The sequence below is a fragment of the Zonotrichia leucophrys genome, chromosome 28, assembly GCF_028769735.1.
Source record: "Zonotrichia leucophrys gambelii isolate GWCS_2022_RI chromosome 28, RI_Zleu_2.0, whole genome shotgun sequence".
NCBI classification, from domain to species: domain Eukaryota; kingdom Metazoa; phylum Chordata; class Aves; order Passeriformes; family Passerellidae; genus Zonotrichia; species Zonotrichia leucophrys.
In genome coordinates, this window is record NC_088197.1 from 572,472 (window position 1) to 590,901 (window position 18,430).

The 18,430-nt window shown below is 60.7% G+C and overlaps 1 protein-coding gene across 7 annotated transcripts; it reads left to right on the forward strand.

The window, feature by feature from the left end:
- The first annotated feature begins 1,531 nt into the window (after positions 1-1,531).
- On the forward strand, positions 1,532-17,793 carry KANK3 (KN motif and ankyrin repeat domains 3). Of its 7 annotated transcripts, none has more exons than XM_064734047.1 (11): positions 1,532-1,733; positions 5,177-5,373; positions 10,982-11,056; positions 11,343-13,073; positions 13,593-13,692; positions 13,834-14,031; positions 14,518-14,605; positions 14,928-15,147; positions 15,481-15,623; positions 15,865-16,065; positions 16,139-16,393. In XM_064734047.1, exons 3-11 carry the CDS (start codon positions 11,020-11,022, stop codon positions 16,361-16,363), a joined length of 2,943 nt encoding a protein of 980 aa, XP_064590117.1. In that variant the 5' UTR covers positions 1,532-1,733; positions 5,177-5,373; positions 10,982-11,019; the 3' UTR covers positions 16,364-16,393. The 7 variants fall into 7 exon arrangements, with proteins under 7 accessions (XP_064590117.1, XP_064590118.1, XP_064590119.1 ...); XM_064734049.1 differs by lacking the exons at positions 1,532-1,733; positions 5,177-5,373 and adding exons at positions 6,483-6,612; positions 16,408-17,793 and having other exon boundaries at positions 16,139-16,231; XM_064734050.1 differs by lacking the exons at positions 1,532-1,733; positions 5,177-5,373 and adding exons at positions 6,483-6,612; positions 16,411-17,793 and having other exon boundaries at positions 16,139-16,231.
- Positions 17,794-18,430: the final 637 nt, after the last annotated feature.

Sequence of the window (18,430 nt, forward strand, 5' to 3'; positions counted from 1 at the left end):
CAAACCCATCCCAAACCCATCTCTAAACCCATCTCTAAACCCATCCCAAATCCATCCTAAAGCCATCCCAAACCCATCTCGGGCTCTCCCCGGTTCCCAGGGCGGGCGCGCCCCCTGCCGGTCAGAGCAGGGTAAGGCAGGAGGGGACGCGGGACTGGGACGGGACTGGGCTGGGGCTGGGGACGGAGCTGGGATGGGGCTGGGACTGGGCTGGGGACGGGGCTGGGATGGAGCTTCGGGACTGCAGCTCGGGGTCACGGCCACCCTGTCACCTCTCATCCCATCACTCTGCAGTCCCATCACCCTGACAGTGCCTCACCTTGCCGCCCCACCACGGCTGTTGTCAGCCCGTCACCCCATCACAGCTGCTCCCGCGGGTAGATGTGACTTGCTCCCAAAGTTCCTCCAGGCCCAGCCTGAGGTTCGCGCTGGGCAGACTCCAACGTGCTGCTCGCCTCAGCAGCGAGCCCCGCACCTCTTCCTGCTGTCCCCCAGCCCAAGCTGTGCCGTAGTGCCCTGCTCCCCACCCCAGCCACCACTGCCTCCACTCCCCTCTGCCCGGAGGGTCTTGGGCTCCTTTGGCCTCCCTGCGGCACCACCCTCCTGTTCAGAGCTGCACCAGCCCCCGCCCAGCTGCTCGCGTTTTGGCTCAGCACCTCCGGAATCTTCATCTGTCTGCAGGGACACTTCCTTCTGCACTCCCCCCACACCCTGCTGGACCTCGACACGCAGGGCCTGTGCTGCATCCCTCAAACACACACTGAATCATAAACAATTGCCCCTCAGTTCATGTGTCTGTCCTTCTCACAGAGGAGACGTGTCTGGAGCAGTGCTGGGGCCCGGAGCAGCTCTTCTGCCACCCGCAGTGCCCCAGATGTCCCCAGGTGTCCCCAGGAGCGCTGCAGGTGCTCCCTGCCGCATGCCCAGCGCCGGGCGGACCGAACCGCGCTGCTCCTCTTTTCATCCTCGAGGGAGAAGGTGCAGGTGCCACAGGCCTGGCTGTTCCCCTGCCCCGCAGCGTAGGTGGGCTCAGAACAGCAAGTTCAGAGGTACCACCCACAGTGTGCAGCATCTGCAAGAAAAACTCCCGTGAATCGGGCACTTTCCAGCTTCTCTTTGCTCACCGGCAAAGGAACAGGCTGGGTGCTGGCACGGGGCCAGCCTGGACACGCTGGGGCTCCCGGACAGAGTGTGGCAGGAGGAGCTCCTGGAAGGGGTGGCGGCGGATCCGCACTGGGGGAGTGCGTTCCTGTCCTGCCGATGGAATGGAAAGTTCCCTGCGGAGATCCGAGAGCAGAAAGCGGTGGCAGAAGGGCTGCCCGGAGGAGGATCCCGGCTCGGACCCGCCCCGGAGGCGGGCAGGGCACAGCGGCTCTGCCTGGCCCCGCTCCAGGGCCCGCTCAAAGGGCTGATTGTCCGCCGGCGCCAGATGTGCGGCTCCGGGCACGGCACAGAGGGGCTTTTCTGCTCTTCTCAATGGCAGATCTGTGCCATTCCCGTCGGGACGGTCCCGCTGCGCCCCCCGGCCCTGGTCAGAGCCCCGGCAGCCGGGAACCCGCTCTGTGTGCGGGCACCGGCGGCCTTGCCCGGCTCCGCTGGAAATGTCAAACGGGAGCCGGACCCGTCAGCCCCGGGGCTCTGCGGCGGGAGGAGTGGACACCCGAAAGCAGCTGGAAATAACTCCCCGGAGAAAAACTGAGTTTGGCTGTGCAGGGCAGAGAGGCATCTGCTGGGTAGGAAATTCCCTCTTTGTCCTGAGAACTCCGCTGGCAGCTTTGCTGCGTGCTGGAGGGCAGAGAGCACAGCAGCGGAAGGGATTTGGGGGCTGGTTGGTGCTCACGGTCAGCCCCATCCTGCTCTGCAGGGTGAAGGGTCGAGCTGGAAATCCGTGGGTGGAGCTGAGACCACATCACCCACCAGGTGATGGCGACATCCCTGTGCCCAGGCGGGCCGGTGTCCCTGACCATCGCCAGGGGCTGGGGATGTCAGGGCTGCTGCCCCTGAGCATTCTCCACAGAGGACAGGGCTGCAGCTGGGACCTCACCCTGCTGCGGGACCGGAGTTACAGGAATTCACAGGGGCAGGGGCCCCCCTTTCCAGGAGTCACCCCTTTTGGAGACAATCAGCTTGGGCAGCTATTTTCAAACCCCATTTTACAGCCTGCTGGCTACAGGAGGACATGGGGGCCCAGAGGCCCTATAGGAAAATGGCCGTTTTGAAGGAGTGTAGTGTTTCAGCCAAGATTACAGATCTTCAAGGCAACCCAGGCTGCAAATCCTCGATGCACAGCGCGATCCCGGTGCTGGAATGTCCCCGCGGCGGGAGCATCCCCTGCCGGGTGTCCCCGGCCCTTGGGGTGTGTTGGGGCAGCAGGGCTGGGGCAGCGTCCCGGGCTGGCCCGGGGCCAGGGCAAACCCGAGCTGCGGAAACCCGCACGGCATTTCCCTCAGCGCTGATAAGGCTGAGCTGCAATCGCAGCCACAAAAAAGCTGTCCCCGCCTTCCCCGGGCTGGCCAAGTGCCGTGCCAAGCACATCAAGGATTGCCCGAGATAAAAGCCAGGCCTGCTGTGCCCACAGGCAAACAATGTCACCTGCGGCCGGCTACATCAGAGGGGACATGGGCTGGGCACAGGAGACGAGGACACCCTGCACCTGGACAGGGCTGGGCCTGTGCTAGGGACAAGAGGGTCACGTACCTGAGTGGAAGCAGCAGAGGTGGCATGGAGCAGGAGGGCCCCAGGGAGAGGGTGTCACTGAGGCTGGGCTGTGTTTGGTGCAGGTGCCTCAGCACAGCCCTGCCCTGGGTTCGAGGGGGTCTCCAGGAGGGGGTGGGTGCTGGGAAATGGCCAGGCAGGAGGCTTTGGCAAGAGTCTGTGGTGGCTGTCCTGCTGTCGGGGCTTGGCTTCCCCCAGTGGCTTCACCCACGTTCAGCCCCTTCCCTGCCAGCACAGCCGGTCTGAGCACCACGTGTGCACCCACAGCTCCTCAGGGACCCTTCCCCAGATCCCACACTGCTCCAGCTCCACTCTTGGGCTGTTTGTTCTGCTGCAGCATCTCAGGGAGGAAGGATCTGAGCAGAGAGGTGATGGGAGGAAACAAGCTTTCTGTTCACTCCCAAACCTGCAGGCAGAAAACAAGGACATCCTGCTGGGGTGGCTGGGCAGGGACGCTGTGCCTGTGGGGAGGGCAGCGTGCTGGGCTGGGACATTGCTGGCATTGACACCCTTTCCTACAGGGACTGGGCCAGACAGAGCCTCACAGCTTTTGCCTCTGGTCTCACACCCTGCCCAGCCTGGCTAGCTCGTTCAGGGGACCATGGAAGGGATGGTGGAATCAGGGGCCAAGCTCAGGCAGGCTTGGTGCAGCTGGGCCAAGCAGAGATGAACTCAGGCAGCCAGGAGATGGCTGGGACACATCTGATCATCTGTTTCCCAGGGGTGCCCAGAGCACACTCTGCTCCTCCCTGCCATGGGCCACCACTGGCCAGTCTGGACACCCAGGACTTTGGAGCCCACTGCCTCAGAAAGGACCAGAATGCTCCTGCTGCCCATGGGGGAGAGCGGGATGCCCAGGGGTCAGGATCCCACTACCCAGGGAACAAAGGGAGCCATCCAGAGCTGCAGCACGTGGAATGGCTCATGCTGCAGCACACGGGGCTGCAGCCCTTTCCCACCAGCATTCCTCAGGGTCTCTCCACCCAGGAGCCATCTGAATGACACAGAATGACAGCAAATGCCTGCTTGTAGCCTGCCAAAAGCCTGGGCAAGCTTTGTGTGTTTTCTAATGTGCCAGCGTCACCCAATTCCTGTGCTGTGTGCAGAGGGACAGAGATGCAGCCTGTTCTGTCAGTCTGCAGCTCCTGGGGCTCTGTTCCCAGCACACCGTGGAGAAGCACCAGCTGTGCTGGTGTGAGTCACAACACATGCACACAGGTGCACACACATTTCCTACTGCTCTGATGGGAAAAGAGGCACGATCACATTCTCAGTCCCAGACAGAGAGAAAAGGATTGGGATTCACAAGAAAAGTAATTTTTTGAGACCTTCTTCTGAACCAAAAAAGCTTTTCAGTAGATCTGAATCTATGAAAACTCATCAGCTTCTGGAGCTTTTTGTTCAGATGGACTCTCTTACGAGGGTCAGGGCTGATATCAATGGCCATTGTGAAGAAACAGCTGTGCCAGACCCACAAATGATGCCATGAAAGTCAGCAGAGCCCAGACCGCTGAATGACAACACTCTACCACCAGGAAACCACCAAGGGTTTTTTGGCAGAACTGCCCCTACAAGAGGAACAGAAGCCTGGCTAGCCCTCCCCACCCCTCCATGCAGGGTTATGGGAGAGATGCTGAATACAAGAGCTTGGTCCCATATTGTGGAAGCCCCTGGTCCTTACTTGTAGCCTTTCCCAGAGCGAGCACAGTGCACCTTTCACCCACACAGGCACCAGTCCTAACACCCACAACCTCTCAGCTACACTTTGGTTAACCCAGGCCTTGGCACAGGTGTGGCTGCAGCTGCTGCCATTCGCCTCCAAGCCTGGGTTCAGCCCCAGCCTGGGCAGAGCCAGCCTGGGCAGAGCCAGCCTGGTGCCACAGCCTGGGCAGCTCCTGGCTCAGTGCCCCTGCTCTGGGGTGAAGGCACCACACGGGTGGCCAGCCGAGGCTGCAGGAGCACTTTGCTCCAAGTGATCTGCTCTTGGACGCAGATGGGATTTACATGGGGTGTGAACATCACCCAGCCTAGGTGAGTTCTCTGGCCATGGCCTCATATTTGAGTCCCATGTAGTTTCTGCAGAAAACAATGAATATCAGAAACAAGGGCTGTCCCTTGGGTTTGATTCTTCTCGGTGACCAGAACTTAAAGCCAGAGGAGTCTGATCCCTGCAGGGAACAATGCCATCCCTCTTGTTCAAAGGCTGCTGGTGAGTCTCAGCCTGGAAATATCTCTGAGCTCACACAGTTTTATGATCCAGCACCACATTCAGCAGCGCCAGGGCTGTGTTCCTTTGGTGATGCTGGGTTGTTTGCAGTCTCCTCACTCTTCCACAGCTCAGCCCTCATGCTGGGGTGGCAGCAGTCACATGGGGGTCTGGCACCCACAGAGCTGCAGTGACATCACTTTCCCAAGCTCATGTTTCCTCAACTACTCCTTTGCTGTTTTTTTCCCTGTGCAGGGAGGAAACTAGAATTGCTGCCTGGAGGTGGGTGACATTTTTGTCAGAGGTCCAAGAGCAGAAGTGAAGGACCTGGATGTGGGCCCATCATGGAACTCTGAGCCGGATGCAGGGCATGAGCCCCACAGCTCAGCTGGGCACTGCTGGCACCTGGCTCATCGCCCCAGACTTCGCCTTTCCTGACCTGGACAGAGAAGGTAAAGCCACCCTGTGCAGGGCACCTAAGCGATTTCTCCTCCAAGCAGTCAGTGAATCGGCAAGAGCCGAGCTATTCCCGACCTGCTTTGGAGACCAACTGAGGGCGTGAAATCACCAAGTTCATTACCACAGGATGCTGGGGAGGCCAAGTATGCAAATGAATTGGAGAGGGACGAGGTCTGTCAGTGGAGGTAGATTCATTAGAGCTATTAAGGTACTTCCGTCCGGATGCAAACCCTTTCCCAGGAAGTCCCCAAAGTGCCTGCCAGCAGCTGGGAGGGACGTCGGGAAGCACATCTTGTTTCTCCTGCTCTTCCCGTGAGTAGTGTTACAGAAGTGCCAGATATGGAAAAATACCCGTGAAGTTCAGAACTGAAAAGGAAAGAAAAAGTAGCAAAAATCTTTGCTGAGGGTTTCAGCGCTGAAAAGGCCTGCAGCAGTTAGTGAGGGCAAGCTCCAAGGTGGGGAATGGTCCCTACAGGATGGGGGAGAGCCCAGAGCTCGAGGCTCAGCGAGCAGCACGGGAAGCAGGCGGGGAAGAAAGCTGGCAAGAAAAGGAGACAGACAGCCGCTGCTGGGACAGGGAGGGCTGCCAGGAACCCAGCGGGGCCAGGCCCGGGGAGCCCAGCCAGGCCCAGAGGCACATTGCTCCCGGCCGCGGCTGGGACGAGGGCGAGGTGTGCGAGGGTGGCTGTGCTGGGGCAGCACGGTGGGGCAGGAGCTGGACCCAGTCACCCGGCGGGCCGGGGCCAGCAGCGGGGCTGAGCTCCGGGCAGAGGGTACCCCTGCATCGGGGCGATGTGAGCAGGGGATCCCCCTTTCTGCAGGGGGACCACCCCGATGTGGACAGGTTAGGGAGAGCCCCGTCCCCAGGGAATGCAGTGGGAGCACCCCCATCCCCAGGGTAATCCGGGATTACCCTGGGGGTGACAGGGTAGGGGACACCCCTCCCCCAGGTGACAGGAACGGGGCACATCGCACCCTGGGGACAGCGATGTCCCCTCCCCGGGCGGAGAGGGAGCTGGGGGGATGCCGGGGGTGAGCAGCCGGGGGCGGTTCCCGTCCCGTCGGGCCCGGGGCCGGTCCCCGCCCGCCCCCGCCCCGCCCCGGCCGCTCCCGCTCCTGCCCGCCCTCGGCCCGGGGCTGCGGCGGGCAGCGCTGCCGGGCGCCGCGGAGCTGCCCGAGAGTCCCGGGCCCGGGGCTGTGTCCAGGCTGCAGCCCAGGAGCCCGGCGGCACGGTGAGGGACGGCGGGGACCGGGCGGGACGGGACTGGCCGGGCGGGCCCGGCGGCGGCGGGGCCGGGGCTCGTCCCGGTGCGGCCCCCGCAGGGCCCCGCAGCCGCCGCCGCCCGTGGCCGCGGACGGGCCGCGCTGGAGCCCCGGGAGCGCGGCGGGAGCGCGGCGGGATGGGGCGGCCCCGGCATCCGCGCCCCGGGGGCTCCGCCTCAGCGGCCCCGGCGGCGGGAGCGGGAGGGGAGCGGGGCCGGGGCCCGGCTGGAACTGCTCCCCTCGAGTGGCGGCGGCGGAAGAGCCCGGGTCCCGGGGCTGGGCACGGGCTGCCGCCCCGACGTGCGGGTGCCTGGAATGTGCTGCTGGCGCCCCGGGGATCCCCCGGGGGTGCCGGGAACCCCTCAGGCTGGGGATGCTGGTGGGAACTGCAGGGCTGGGGGCTCTGGGGACACCCTGGGCTCCTCGTCAGGCTGGTGTGCTGTGGGTTCCCCGCAGGTGGGACACGGCACCCCGGGCTGTGTGCCGAAGGGCACAGGAGTGCTCGGGGTGCTCCTGGAGCACATGGAGATCCCACCCCGGCGTTGTGCACGGAGCTCTGGGTGTACTCCGGCTGTTCCTCGGCTTCCCGCGTGTAAATTTAGTTTGATCTCCGAGCCCCTCCTCACAGCAGGACAAGCCCAGGCCATCGCTGCTGATGCAGCCCCGAGGGAATCGGGAGGTGTTGGTGGAAGGTGCTGCTGGGCAGCAAGGAGAGGGGCTGATGTTCTCTAGTGAAGCTGTAGGGAGCCTATAGTGCTGTAGGTGTGAGAGGGCTGGTAGAGCTGATCCCCACGTGGGTAAGTTTGTGTGTGCACTCTACACCTGTTGTGAGTGAGTTCAGGGAGGTCCCTGAGGGGCTGGAGTGGGTGCAGAGCCTGGGCGGCCCCTTTGGCCTCCCAGCCAACCGGGCCATCGATGACGACAACTCCAGAAATAACAGTCCAACCCTGAAATCAGGCTGTTGAGATGATCATTTCCCTTTCTCTCCCTGGGTCAGCATTGTGCACCCACCCACCTGGATCCAGCTCCTCCAGGAGCAGCTCCAGCACAGACAGCTGGCCACAGCTGCCTGGGCAAATAGGCACAGGTTGTCCCACAGAGCCCCTGCAGCAGGGACAGGGACACGAAGGTGGCCTAAGCCCTGGATAACTACTGCTGCACCCAGCCACAGTGCTGGCAGGTAACACTGCAGGTGACAAGCACGTGTGACAGCTGGCTGTGTGAGGAGCCTGAATCCTGGCAGGCTGCTGGCAGGGGAAGAAGCCGTGTGCTTGCTCAGTGGTTTCCCCTTAACTTTGGAACAGCCTCAGTTCCAAGCTTCAGGGCTTATCGCCTGCTCAGCTACGAGGGAAGCATGCCTGGCTGAGATAAATCAAGTTGTGCTGGCCAGGGCTGCTCTGGACTCTGTTCTTCTCACATTCCTCATGACCTCAGTATTTTGGCTCAGGAGGAGAGCCAGGGAGAGCCCTCTCTGTGTCCAGGCCTGGCCCCGCCGGTGGAGCAGCTCAGGCTGTGCTGCAGCAGGTGGTTGAACCGGGCTGAGGGCTGCTACAGCTGTGGCCCCCCAGGAAAAGGGCACAAAGGTCTCCAGCTTTAGGAACAGCTCTCCCTGACCTCTCCTCTGCCAGTCCAGGAGCTTGGGAAGCCCAAGGGGAAATTGCCCCATGAGGCCAGGGCTCACACGGTGCTGCCTTGCAGCTGGGGCTGGGGCACGAGGCCCGGGTGGTGCCTGGGCTGTGCCAGGGTGCCCAGCCTCCCTCATCCCTGATATGACTTCTGATTGCAATTGAGCAGAGCAGCTCCAGTTTTGGCCCCATGTTTCCCATCGGTACAACAGCATGGGGGAAAATACAGGTGTGAGCCCAGGGCAAAACACAGCCCTGCCTCCATGGGGCTGGTTAGGTGCCTGTGCATCCTCCTCCTCTCCCCCTCGCTGCCAAACCTCTCTACCAGTCCTTTGCTTGCACCATCCCGCTTTTCTGTTGAAACACCAGCACTAGAAACAACACTCATTGCTTCCAAAGAGAGCTGGGATGGTGGAAGGGCTCCCACAGGGGTGCATGTGCCCAGGCCCTTCAGCAACCTGTACCAGTGCCCAAGGGAGCAGCTGAAGCTGCTGAAAATCAGCCTTTGGCACCAAAGTGGCTGATAGAATTGGCCCCAGCAAGACTTCAGCCCGGGTCAAGGGTGGCTGCCTGTGTGGTGCCATGGGTGTGGCAGCCAGGTCCAGCTGGTGCTGACAGTGGCTGGGCCACAGGTGTGGGGGCTCAACCTGCTGCACACTGGGACATCTGCCCCCACTTGTCCAGTCCAGCCCCACACATCTTCCCCAGCCCAGGGACAGTTTGCACAGCCCAAGGAACCTGGGGGGTTTTTGCTCCTTGCAGGAGGGTTTGAACATCAATGGAGTCCCTGGGGCCACTTGGCCATGGTTGGTAGCTGGCAGGTCCCATCACCATTTTTGGAGCTGGGTGAAGACAGAAACTCGTGCCCTGGTCCAGCCCATCCTATCAGACCAAAAGAAATGGGGTCTGGAAGCAGTGGGAGGATGTCCCCCACAGTTGGGATGCAGCTGCAGACATTGGCTGAAGGGGCCACAGGAGGTGGTAGGTGACAGGTGACAAGCAGCCTGTCCCCAGCTCAGTGGAGGGGACACCAGTGCAGTGCTGGTGCAAAGGGCCCCTTTGCAGCTGGAGTGGTGTGGGAGGTGTCCAGGCCTTGGCAGAGGAGGCTTTTCCTGTCCCCAGGCAGGACAATGGCCAGGCTGGGCGGCGGAAGGGAGCTGCCGGCCACTTCCCCCTGAGGAAACGCTCCCGCTGCCTCTGGCCCCTGCTGCTCTCTCTTCCTCTTTGATTTACAACGTGTGTGGAGCCCAGGGGAAGTTTGTCCTGGCCCCAGCACTGTTTAATTACCTGCAGCGAGGACCATGCAGAGGAGGAAGCCAGACTCTTCCCAGGGTGGGAGGGATGAGAGGAAGTGGGGGATGTGTGGACCCTCTTGGGCATGATGCCAGCAGCTTGGGAATGGTGGATGCCAGCAGGGATATTACCAGGGAGGTGGAATGGATGCCTGCTCGAAGGTGGGATGATTCCAAGGAAGGTGGAATTTGGGATGTGCATTGGCTGTGGGTGGGTTGGCAGAGGAGTGGGAGAGCCCCAGAATCTGTCCTAGTGGGAAGTGTTTTATCCCTGCCCCGTTGAACTCAGTGCCCAGCCCGAGCCTGGCCTGGTGCTGCCTCAGCTGCTCCATGGGGTCAGGGGGCTGAGGGCTGGGGCGTGGCTGCAGCATTGGCGTGAGGGGCACACGTGGGTGTTTCTGTGTAGCCAAGGCCACATCCTGTGCTGTTCCCTGGGCGGCTCTGAGCCTCAGCTTCCCTGAGGGCTGTGCCCAAGCCACCATTCCTCTGTGGCATCTCTCCTCCCCTGCTTTCTTCTGAAAATAGCCCAGTGCCAAATGCTTTGCCCACCAACAGCTGCTCAGCCCCATGGCCACCTGTGCCCCATGGGCACAGCCATCAGAACTCTGGTGCCATGCACAGCAGCAATGGGTGCTCCCAAGCTGCTGTCGTCCTGTCCTGCTCCTGCCAGGAGCACGTCACACCTGGGCCCCAGCATCCAGATGCTGCCAGATGTTGCAGCAGGTCCTAGCTCAGTGCTCACAGCTGGTCGCACCCCCAGCCATGATCTCCCTTCTGGACCACAGCCGTATCCTCTTGGTCCTCCTCCAGTGTCTGTGCCTGGCTCCTGGGAAAACCAGGCTCCCATTTCATTCCCCTCTGCCTTATCCCACATTAGGGGCAGGGGAAAGCAGTCAGGTCCCTCCTGGGGGTCATTGGCCCCTCAGGACACTCCTGAGGCCTTGTGGGGCACCCTGGGTGGCATGAATGGGCATCACACCCAGCACTGACAGGTGCTGGCTGCTCCCTGCAGTCTCGAGCCTTTGTCAAAGCATTGTTTCCCTTTATCCAAAGCAAACCTCAGACTGAGTGAGGTTTTGCTCAGGGCTTTGCACCTATACAGGTTTCAGCCTCTTTTCTTTCCTGGCCTGCTCCCACTGTATGGCCAAGCTCCAACTCGTGACCCTCGGAGCTGGCAGCACGGCCTTGCCAGCTGAGCTGTGGAGCATTCCTTAAATGTACAAACAATCCTGGCACCACAGGCAGCACCGCACTCGCCCAGCCACCAGCTCCAGTGTCAGCCCTGGGCTGGGGGAGCCTGGGGACCTGGCAAATGGCAGGGGGCAGCCACAGGGCTCTCCCAGGGGGTCAGGGAAGTGTGGCTGCCTGGGGCTCACCAGCCCTGCGGTTACAGGGTTTGGCTGGACTTGGTCTCGTTGCAGGTTGATGGTCTTCTGGTCAGCAGCATTCCGGGAAGAAGATGGCTCAGCCGGCACCCCTGAACCAGAACCTCCCAGGTAAAGTGACCAGGGTTGTCACCAGGTAGTGACAGTGGAAGGGGTGCAAGGGGGGTGGCAGGGCTGACCTGTCCCGTCCCATCCCAGTGGAGTTCCTCACTTCAGCACCAAACCTGACATGGACTGTGTGCCCTGTGATATCCTACAGCACCCTACTGAGGGTGCTGGAGACAGACCCATGGCACATCATGGAGGAGATGGGCCTGCAGGCTGTAAATTCCAGTACAACCCAGTTAGAAAAGCCATCCTGTCTCCACTAACTCCACTGTCCCTTCTCCTCTTGCAGATCTTGGGGGCCCATTCTTGTATCGGGACCAGGACAATGGAGAGAAGAGCTCATATTCTGTGGAAACACCTTATGGCTTCCTGCTGGACCTTGATTTCCTGAAATATGTTGATGATATTGAAAGTGGCCAAACACTCAAGAAAGTGCCGCTGCCTCGCAGGGTGAAAGGGTCCCGTGCACCGCCCAGCACGCTGCGCAGCCCCAGCAGCCACGCCAGCGCCTGGACCTCCACCGAGTCGCTCACCTCCACGGCCAGCGAGGAGGGCAGGACTGCGCTGCTGCTGTCCCCGCACGGCCGAGCAGCCCCGGAGCCTGCGAGCAAGCCAACCTCCCACCCCATCTCGCCACCGCCAGTGCGGCTGCTCCCACCTCCCACCCGCAAGTGCCTCGTGCCAAACCCACGGGTGGAGAAGACCTTGCTGGAGACAAGCAGGAGGCTGGAGCAGGAGCAGGGCCGTTTGCAGGATATTGGTGGTCTCTCCCACGTTGGCCTGCCGGGTGCCCTGGGCCAGCCACCCCACTGGGTGCCAGTGGGCGCCGAGGGCCAGGTGGGCTGGGGCCGGGTGAGCCCCGGCAGCTCGGGGCGCAGCACTCCCGCTGCAGGGCTCGGCACGGCCCCGCTGCAGCACGTGCGGGAGCAGATGGCTGCAGCCCTGCGGCAGCTCCGGGACCTGGAGGAGCAGGTGAAAACCATCCCCCTCCTGGAGATGCAGATCTGCGAGCTGAAGAGGGAGAAGGCAAAGTTGCTGGAGAAGCTGTCGGCAGAGCCCGGCGAGGCATTGTATCACCCCTGTGGCTCTGAGGCAGGGGGTGAGGAGGGGCCCCGTACAGGGCCAGAGAGTGAAGCAGAGCCAGTGAAGGGGCGAACGAGCAAAATTGCAGAGCTGAGGAAGCTGACAGAGAAGCTGGCAGTGCCGGAGCGGAACGCCAGGGCTTGGCCAGGCAAGAGCCCCAGGGTGGCAGAGCGGCCGTGCCGCTCCGTGGCAGTGGGGGAGGATCGGGCCATGACAGATGCCGTCTTCTACTACCGCTCGCAGCAGGAGAGTGGGGACGCGCCAGACGGCGGCACACGGGGACGCAGGGATGTGGCTGTCTGGGTGACAGAGTCCTCGCTGGGGCTGGCCACTGAGGCAGAGCGGGAGCTGGAGCTGCTGCAGCAGACGGTAGGGCACCAGAAGGAGGTGATCACCCTGATGGAGGGGCACCTGCAGGAGGCCACGCGGGAGCTGGAGGAGCTGCGGCTGGAGGTGTGCGCCCGCCGGCCCCGCGGACAGGTGGACAAGGAGGTGATGGCCGTGCCGCAGGTGGCCGAGGCACTGGTGGAGGCTGTGGTAGTGACACAGAGCCGGGCAGCTGGTGACCCCCCAAAGACAGCAGAGGCAGGTGTGGAGTGCTGCCCCCCAACCTCCTGTGTTGCCGTGGGCTGCCGCCCTGACGGGCGCGACGTGGCAGTCGGACCCGATTCAGCTGCCAGCTGCGATGACAAGGGCAGCCAGACAGATGTGGGCAGCGTTGCCCTGGCAGGAGAGGAGAAGGAGCCCGGTGCAGGTGAGGTGATGGAGCCTGGCCGGGGTGATGGCCTGAGCAGCCCCTTGGTGCCGGGTGCAGGAGCAACGGCAGGGACGTGCCCAGAGAGCCAAGGCCCTGGGCCAGCTGTGCTGGAGACAACAGACAGCAACCGGGACCCAGCCCCAGCACAGGACAGTGGAGCTGCCCCAAGCCCTGCAGCCGGTGAGTGTCACCAGGATGATGCCAGGGTCTGGGTTGGAATGTTCCTGCAGGAACGGAGAGGATGGCCTTGTTGGGGACAATGCCTGCAGGGCCAATGCTACCCATGCTCCAGCAGTTGCCCATGTCCCTTCCATGCCTGTCTGGCAGTCTAATGGGTTTGGGGTGCTTGGCTAGCTCCAGGAGAGACTGTTTACATAAGCATGTAGTGACAGGACAAGGGGGAGCGGTATCAAAATGACCGTAGGTTTAGATTAGATATTAGGAAAAACTCCTTACTATGAAGTGGTGATGCCCTGGCACAGATTACTTAAGAGAAGTTGTGGATGTCCCTGAAGTGTTTAAGACCAGGTTGGATGGAACTCTGAGCAACCTGGTCTAATGGAAGGTGTCCCTGACCAGGGCAGTGGAGTTGAAATGAGATGATCTTTAAGGTCCCTTCTAACCCAGACGAATCCATAGAATTCTAAAATTCTATGATTCTTGCTCACTGGCTCTTGGCATCCATCTGTTTCCCTGTAGGAGCCCTGAAGTCCATCATGAAGAAGCGGGATGGTCCTCCCCGGAGCGAGGCAGAGGGCAGCAAGAAGAGCCTGCAGTTTGTGGGCGTGCTGAACGGGGAGTACGTGTTCAGGGGCTCCGCCACCCCCGCGAGCCCATCCTGGTCCCCTGCATCCCTGTCCTGGGCTAGGGCCAGTGGCAGGGCCTGAAGGGGGCCGGAGAGTGGTGCTGTGTTGCCCCTGAGCATCCTCCCTCTGTGCAGGTATGAGAGCACATCCAGTGAGGAGGATGAAGAAGGCAACAGCTCCTCTGAGAAGGCTTCGGCCGATAGCTCCAACAGTTCAGAGCAGGGAGACACCGAAACCTCAGAAGAGGAGGCAGGAGAAGGCACCTGCGAGCCCAGACTGGAGTGCAAGGGGACTGATGTGACCCTTCTGGAGCCCCCTGAGGTGAAGGAAAAGTAAGTGCCAGTGGAGAAGGCTCCCTGCTCCCTGGTCAGCTGGGAGCCATGGTACTGGCCCTGCCAGGTCGGGGCATCTGCCCCAGTTTCAGTGCTGCCAGTGGGAAAAACCCATTCAGCTGCAGAGACCATTCATCAGGAACAATCCTTCCAGTTTCTTGGGTCTGCTAAGGAAAGGATGAGAGGCCCCAAATGCTTCTTTGCTGCAGAAAATAATTTAGAGGGGGACAAAAAAAACAACAGCTTTCAATAGCATTTTTCAACAAAAGGAAAAAATGTGGCCCAAGAATGGGTGAATGGTGCCTGAGCACATCCATATAAGGCTCTGTTCTATGGTGGTTTGCAGAGGCTGGAGCAGCCAGGGTGCAGCCACAGGGCTGGAGGTTGCACTCTGGGGACCTTGTGGGGAGTTCCAGGCACTGCAGAGCTCACAGGCTTGGTGGGTGATGCAGCCCCACACCAGGCACATCCTCATGCTCTCCACAGGTTCGAGCTGAGCCCCAGGATGAGGGAGGCCTGCCTCATTGTCAAGACCCACCTGGGCCACCCGGGTGCTGCCAAGAGCAAAGAGGTGGTGAGTGGAGTGCTGGGGAGGGATGGCTTGCCCAGTCCCTGCCAACATCCCCCAGAGCTGGCCCTAGTCAGAGAGGGGCCAGCAAAGCCTGGCTCAGCACCTTCCCCCAAAATACAGCCCTTGGCTCCAGGTTTTGTCCAGAAACCCCAAACCCCCCATGTGGACTCAGCTGAGGCTATGCCCAGCATGGGTTTGGGCAGTTCAGGGTCCTGCCTTCACCCACTGCCTCTGGAGCAGGGATTCTGCTCCCTGCCACCTGGGCTGCCAGCAGGGGGTGGGTGCCAGGGCATGCAGAGGCTTAGGGGGAGCTCTCTGCCCACAGCTTGCCAGCAGCAGCCTGGTCCTTCAGGAGTGGTTCCGTCTGTCCAGCCAAAAGTCGTCCATCCCTGACACGGTTGCCAACCACCTCCTGGCCTTTGCCGAGCTCTCACCGGCTCTCCTGGCCCACGTGGTGAACCTGGCAGACGGGAATGGCAACACAGCCTTGCACTACAGTGTCTCCCACTCCAACTTCCACATCGTGTCGCTGCTGCTGGATACAGGTCAGTGCCCCCCAGCCCCAGAAACATCCCCTGGCCACCATCCCGTGTACCCAGGTCATGTCCTGGCCCTGTCAGCACAGGGAAAAGGCATTGGCAGCAGAGGGCGAGGAGAGCTACCCTGGGCTGTGTCTGTTCATAGCTGTGGGGGTCAGAAGGCACCCCAGCCTGTTTGGGAGTCCAGATTTCATGGGGCAGATCCATCAGCAGTTCTGTGCCTGTGGGAAGGTTCACAGCACCGTGGGCAGGACTGTGAGGGGGAGCCAGGCACGTGGCTTGGTCCATGTCTCCCACCAGCCCTGCAGCATCCTGAGCCCCCTCTGCCCACTCCCACAGGGATCTGTAACGTGGACCACCAGAACAAAGCTGGGTACACCGCCCTGATGCTGGCAGCACTGGCAGCTGTTGAGCAGGAGGAGGACATGAATGTGGTCAGGAGGCTTTTCAGCATGGGCAACGTCAACGCCAAGGCCAGCCAGGTTGGTGCAGTCTGAGGGCCACCACATCTTGATCCTCCCACCCCCAGGCACATGCCAGAGCCACGCTCAGCTCTTCTGAGGGCAGGACAATGGCTCCAAAACCTGGAGGTGTCAGTGCATGGGGAGGGCATCACCTTAGGATGCCCTCCTCCTCCTCCTGCCTGGCAGCAGGGCTGTGGTGTGGGGACAATTGGGCAGCACAGGGGGGCAGGGGTGGCCTGGCAGTGTCCCTCCCTTGCAGGCTGGCCAGACGGCGCTGATGCTGGCTGTGAGCCACGGGCGGCAGGAGATGGTGGAAGCCCTGCTGGCCTGCGGGGCCGATGTGAACCTGCAGGACGAGGAGGGCTCCACGGCGCTCATGTGTGCCTGCGAGCACGGCCGCCTGGAGACAGTGAGGCTGCTGCTGGCCCAGCCCACCTGCAACGTCTCCATCGTGGACAGTGTAAGGCTCTGCCACTGGGCCTGGGCAGCCCCTGTCCCCAAAGCCCTTCCTGCACGCTCTCCTTTCTTTCTAGGACGGTAACAATGCTGTTGCCATCGCGCTGGAGGCCGGTCACAGTGACATCGCTGCGCTCCTCCACGCCCACCTCACCAGCACCAAGGTACCCGTGAGTACCTCAGCGCTCCCCATGGGAGGGGACAGGGCTGAGACACACACAGGTGTCTCCAGCAAGAGGCTGCAGGAGCAAGAGCAGAGTGTTGCAGGTGCCACATGCTCAGAACAGCCCTGCTGGCCCTGACCAGGAGGCACTGGAGGGGTCTCAGGCGACTGCTCTCTTTGCAGCAGGAGACTTCACCAACAACCACAAAGAGCCCTGGGAGTCTGAAGAAACCAAATTAGAGTGACCTTGGGATCCAGCCAGGGGCCACCACCAGCACTGGGCTGTGATTCACATCCCCCACCTGCCACTTCTCTGTGCCAAACCGCTCTGCAGCTTCACTCCTGCCACAAGCACCATCCCTGCGCCTCCCTCACCCGTCTCCTCCGCTGGACGCACCCACACGTGGCCACCTCACCACCAAGTCACCAGAGCCAAGTGACCTCGGGGCAGGACATGCAGGGAGCAGAAGCCACTCCATCCCCTGTGCTCCCTGCCATGACCACTGGAGCTGTGCCACCTCTGCAAGGAGGAACGGCAGAGACCCAACCCAGCAGAAACAGCACCTGGTTTGTGCTCTGGCAGCTCTGAGAAGGCAGCAGTGCCAGTGACACAGAGCCAGGAGGGCAAGTGACAGGTCCTGGCCCCAGCAGGGACACTGCTCTGCAGGCACATCTGTTCAGCAATGGGAGAGGGAATACTGCCTTGGATAGGGGCTGGGAGTATTTCCAGACTCATATACTTGCCCTTCTTTTCTGACATTTCCTTTCCTGGCTGAAATCTGATTTTTTTCCTCTTTTCAAGCACGTGCATACAAAGCAAAAAAATTATATTGCTTGGCCAAGGGATGAAGTTCAACATGAAATCACTTGGGATTTGATTTGCTCAATGGGAGCAAAACCTCTGAGCAGTTAGGGTTGCAGCCAAGTGACAAAAGGGGCTGAGGATGCATTTGGGGACTAAATCTGCCTATCCTACAACCCACAAGGGGAGCAGGTCCTTCTCCCAAGGAAGAGAGACCAATTACTTCCTAAACATTTCCCTGATTAGCCAGGGAATTAGGGTCCCACAGACTGCAGCCAGAGCCTACAGCAAAGTCCCTCTGCCCACCTTCCATCCCAAAAGGGAGAACAGCTGAAGACAACACCAGGAAAAACACATCAGGCCAGAAGAGCTCAGAGCACACACGTGGGGGCTGCAAAGGGAACATGCATGTCACAGAACGTGCCTGTGCAAGTGTGTGAGCACTGTGTGGGGTGGGAACAGGGTAAGGACAAGGACCAGAAGAAGGGTTTAGCATGGCAATGCAGCTCTGCTCTGAGCCCTTCACTAAGGTAGGGTGTTGTGGCCCCCATCCCTGCTCCTTGGCCCAGCCTCCTAATTGCTGCCCCTGCCTGGCCTGCTCTGAGCTGGGGAGCCCCACAGCCCTGCCCAGAAACTTGCTCAGCTTTGCACTGGAGTTCATATACAGCGCTTGCTGCACTCCCTAATACACTACTCTGTTTACTGGTATTTTAATACTAATGTTTATTTTTAAGATATAAATAAAATTTAAAGTTATTTTGAAATATTACAGTGACATCTGCAGTCTCCTGCCGCCTTGTCTGGCTCACAACAAACCCTGCAAGAGCTGCAGCAGAGGCACAGCCCCTGAGCTGAGCAGGTGACCCCACATTCCAAGTCATTCACTGCAACTTTCTGCTCTGGCTACATCCCTGTCTGGTTTTCTCCCTGCTGGAGTGTCCCAGGCAGCTGCAGCAGTGTCATTGCCCATTTTTCTGCAGCCCTGGTTCTCTGTGGTGCTGATATTACACTGCATCCCTAAAGGGCAATCACCAGACCAAGTGTGAAGATGCCAATTGCCTCCCTTGTCAGGGGACAGGGACCAGGCTGACCCCACAGGGACATTCCAGAAGCTCTCTAAGGCACTGTATCCCAGTCACCCAGCTCTGAGGGCTGGCAGGGGCCAGAGCAAATACTCTTGGGTCACTGGTGAAGCTGAAGTGGGGGAATGAACAGCAGCCACAAAACTGAACTCTGAGAGGACTTCTGGCACCCCCAGTTCTGAGCTCTGCTGCATCACACAAGCCAGGGAGCAGAGCCTTGTGCTAACTCTGAAACCCTCAAAGAATCACAAACTACATCAAGCAACAGCACAAACACAAGGGTTTTCTCCATGGCACAAACTCCTCACCTCATGTTGCCCAT

Excerpts from the sequence above, each read along its gene's own strand:
- KANK3 (XM_064734047.1), top strand. The coding sequence starts at position 11,020 with ATGGCTCAGCCGGCACCCCTGAACCAGAACCTCCCAG. Across the intron at positions 14,032-14,517 it reads CCCCCTGAGGTGAAGGAAAA|GTTCGAGCTGAGCCCCAGGA; the intron begins GTAAGTGCCAGT and ends TGCTCTCCACAG. Across the intron at positions 15,624-15,864 it reads TCAACGCCAAGGCCAGCCAG|GCTGGCCAGACGGCGCTGAT; the intron begins GTTGGTGCAGTC and ends CCTCCCTTGCAG.